The following is a 4352-nucleotide window of genomic DNA, read 5'->3' on the forward strand; positions in this document are numbered from 1 at the left end:
TGATAAATATTTAATAACATTAATTTGGATTTGAGTTTGTTTGATATCTTACCTTACAGTTAATATTTTCTTTGGGTTGGTGTGGTGAAACTTTTTGTGTTTCACTCGGGGGCAAATTCTGTTTAACCCTCGTGCTTTGAAACCATCGCAACGCTCAAGATTCCATTTTTAGAACCACTCTGTACGCTCGTGGGTCAATTTTGCAATCTTTCGCTTCCTCGGGTGATATTAGCACGAGCGGTTAAACAACAACTTTGCCTCCTAGTAAAACAAATAACTATTGTCTCTAATTGCCAATTGTGTCATATAATATTATTGCACTTGAACTACTTTTTGACATTTCAAATATTTGTACTGAGATTTCGTGAAACGGAAAAATACTCTTGCTAGTTGGGATCAAAGAGAATATATAGTCTGTCAAGCCGAATATGTCAGTAGTAATGTAAAGCAAACTAAAGTATAGTATCCCCAGGAAACAAACTAAAAGCAGCAATGTACACCGAACAACGATGAAATGTAAACAAAACAGTTCCACAGATAAGATATAATGACACGCGATTTTCGAACAATTCAAACGTAGTGTTGCTAACCTGCGATTTTTCAAATTTGCCGCCTTTTTCTACTGACAAGATTTGCTTGACCAACTTTAACATATATATTATACTACTCTTTGGAATATAACCACTACGTTGGGATCTGAAAAAGCGCTCGTGTGTTGAGGCCTAAAGCCCCCTCCAGACTGCGCAAATCGCGGGCGAAGCCGCGAATGACGCGATTCGAGCACGAGTGTGGAGTGGGTTTAAAATCCGTAACACACTATCGCACTATTATAGTATTAACAGACTATCGCACCGCATCGCAACCTTGATACGTCGCACCGATAAGTGAGAGCGAGGAAGAGATATCTGTTTCTCGCTCCCACTTATGGGTACGACACATCAAGGTCGCGGTGCGGTAGTTTGTTATGGCTTTTACATTCTCAAATTGTCAACAGGCTGAAGGCGCTCATATATATATATTATACTACTCTTTGATCCAGACATGACTGATCAAATCAGTTGATTTGTTCAGGAAAATTCATTCCATAGATAATTACTATGAAAATTGGCATTTATGTGTCCGCACCTCATATATATATTATACTACTCTTTGCCGCACCTGCTGATTCGATCGGAGAATTTCATCAGATTGGCGAAAAATTGTCTCATCTGGATACCACTGTATCCGTTTCACCAAATACACATCGGGCCCGATAGCAAATGTGGATCTATAGCTGGTCAACCAAATCTTGTCAGTAGAAAAAGGCGCAAAATTCAAATTTTCTATGGGACGATATCCCTTCGCGCCTACATCTTTCAAATTGGCCGCCTTTTTCTACTGACAAGATCTGCTTGACCATATATATATATATACTTGGTCAACCAGATCTTGACAGTAGGAAAAAGCGGCAAATTTGAAAAATGTAGGCGCGAAGGGATATCGTCCCATAGAAAATTTGAATTTGGCGCCTTTTTCTACTGACAAGATTTGGTTGACCAACTTATATTTTACTTGGCCCTAAAGTGATCGAATAAGATATATTCCGGTACGCTCGTCTGTAATGGCTTTAAGGTGTGTGACCTAAAAAAACTATACTCATCCTTTTCTTTTAGGTGCTAGTACTAGTGTAAGACAAAGATAGTATGAATATCTCTATGTCTGAAATGAGACAGTCCTTTGACAAACTATAGTTGTAGACTTTTCTTGTATTGTAACGTAACGAACGCTATCTTTGTAAACGCCGCCCAAATGTCATTTAACCAACGCGAAGCGACTAGCGACATAGATAGAAATTTCGTGAATAGCTTAGCCTGCGTCGTGTCAAAAAGTGAATTGGTTTTAACTGGGCAAATATTACTGTGTTTTGTTTAAAACTTAGTGAAGTCTTATAACAACAATTATTTTAAGGGTATTAACAACTACAACAAAATGAAACGAGGTTATGACTCAATGAACTCAGCGATCGAAATTAGTTCCTACCGTGACCAACATTTTAAGGTTTGCCAAGCAAGTTTCCAACTTTTCATCTTACTATTCAATACTCGCAGCTTATAATTGTCATAAAATGATCACAAAAATAATTTATAATGTTCTTTTATCTAGGGATCCAGAAGCGAACAAGAAAAGTTACTGCGAACGACTGCTACTCTTTACATAGGCAATTTGTCATTTTATACAACAGAAGAGCAAATATATGAATTGTTTTCGCGGTGTGGTGATATTAGGCGGATAATCATGGGATTGGACAAGTACAAGAAGACTCCTTGTGGATTTTGTTTTGTTGAATACTATGCTAGAGAAGACGCAGAAAACTGTATGAGGTAATTGCAGTTATTACAACTATGTATATATTCATGTGCAATACAATAATGACAATGACTTAGACCAAGTGTCCAATATGTTTTGTAGTGCTTTACAGGTCCTCATTTTGTTGTGTTGTTGTGTGTATCTTTAGAATTTAGACAGAGAAAGCATACCAAATTATTTAGTAAAACCTGTGTGTAGGTACTTTGATATTGTATTTACATGCTTGGCAATATACATAATGATTATATTATGTCCATGTTATCCCATACAAGTGCATCTTGTTAGTGTGGCATATTATCAAGCCAGTGGAAGCAACATTACCTACCATATTTTTTCTCTAGCATCAATTTATGCAAAACTATTAGTTGTTACATGTAATAAATGTTTGCAGATATATTAATGGTACGAGGTTAGATGACAGAATAATCAGATGTGATTGGGATGCGGGCTTCATTGAGGGGCGTCAGTATGGACGTGGGAAAACAGGTGGACAGGTAAGTAACTCTAAACTAAGGTTTTATCATCTTACAATGTGATACAGGCTCAGGAGTAATAAAATAGATTTCTCTCTTTCTATCATGTGTCAGAAAGTGGTAATATTTAAAGTTCCCATGTCCCTGATTAACTAATAGTCTGTGAAGTGTAGTATATATTTGATATTTAGTCAAAAATAATAAATACAATAATTGATGAGTTTAAAACGCAAAGGACTTTAAAACGCTACCTATGAGCTCCATCATCCGACAAATGGATATGGTGGGAAAAGCTCTTGAGTAGTTGACGGATCTTCTCTAGGGGGTAATTGCTCAAAAGATCCCTATGGGTCGAAGTGTATCTGCAAGGGCCCCCGAAAACAATAAGATAAGATAAGAGTGGTCACCAGTGTTGAATTATCCCGGGACTTGTCGTAAACCACCAATTGTCTCTGCTTACTGCCGGGTACTGTACCTGTGACTTTTTAGTCTGTTCATGAGTTAACTCACCCAAAATTTTATTTGGTTGATCCAAATACACTAATAGAATAAGTGCTTATTGACTTCTAAAACTTAATTTTTTATGTAAATAAAGACATGCTTTTTTTTTCATTTTCATTTCACTTACATATTTACTTCAATCAATCAGCACTAGCAGCTAAACCTTACGTGCTACTACTACAATAGTTTGATGCCATGGCAAGCTGTGGTAGTAGTTTTCAGTGGAAACAGTCTTTAGAAGTAATATTTTGATCTACATTTTTGTCTATAATAATCAAATTTGTGCAAGGAATAGAAGTTTTTTTTAACTTCATATAATCATTTATCTTGCTTTACTTTACAAGGATGCATGTTGACTACAGGTGCGGGATGAATATAGAACAGACTACGACGGCGGGCGCGGTGGATACGGTAAAATCATTGCACAGAAGATCACCCCAAACACCATAGAACGCCAATAATGGCAAAGGTGCAGTTTTGCTATGTTGTGTAAACTTATGTTATTTAAGTGTGAAAACAACTTAAGAAAGACTGGAATGGAATGTAATTTAAATAGTAATAAAACTCATAAACTTTTTTTATAAGTAAAACAACATGTTTTATTAAGAAATATTTATTAAAATCTCATAAGCATTTTAACAACTATATGCATAAATATTTCATAAGAAAATTAGATAATTGAAAATGATTTTTACAAAATTATGAGCTCTACATGTGCAACCATAAGAATGAATTACAACTTGCACTTACAGTGAGTGGATACTCACGTGAAGCAGGCACTAGCAGCAAATTAGAACCTTGAACCACCTCAAATTAACCAATGGTATGAGATTGCTTCCTATTCAATTTATGTCACTACTATACATAGTTCAAGGTGGCCCAAGGTTTCATTTGGTAAGCTTGCATACTATTCTTATTTAATTATTAGTAAATAGATACAAATAATCAAAGAAACTATAAAACAACAATAACAAATACATGTTTTTTTTTAACATTAAAGACATTTAATAAATCAGTTGAGTATTACTTAAC

General features: G+C 35.5%; 1 protein-coding gene across 2 annotated transcripts; it reads left to right on the forward strand.

Moving 5' to 3' along the window:
- The first annotated feature begins 1962 nt into the window (after positions 1 to 1962).
- LOC134661841 (nuclear cap-binding protein subunit 2) lies at positions 1963 to 3971 on the forward strand. 2 transcript variants are annotated; one of them, XM_063518049.1, is made up of 4 exons: positions 1963 to 2037; positions 2143 to 2360; positions 2738 to 2840; positions 3683 to 3971. In XM_063518049.1, the coding sequence occupies exons 1-4, from the start codon at positions 1969 to 1971 to the stop codon at positions 3779 to 3781; spliced, it is 489 nt and encodes a 162-aa protein (XP_063374119.1). In that variant the 5' UTR covers positions 1963 to 1968; the 3' UTR covers positions 3782 to 3971. The 2 variants fall into 2 exon arrangements, with proteins under 2 accessions (XP_063374119.1, XP_063374118.1); XM_063518048.1 differs by having other exon boundaries at positions 1965 to 2046.
- The last annotated feature ends 381 nt before the right edge of the window (positions 3972 to 4352 follow it).

Source organism: Cydia amplana, chromosome Z, assembly GCF_948474715.1.
Source record: "Cydia amplana chromosome Z, ilCydAmpl1.1, whole genome shotgun sequence".
NCBI lineage: Eukaryota > Metazoa > Arthropoda > Insecta > Lepidoptera > Tortricidae > Cydia > Cydia amplana.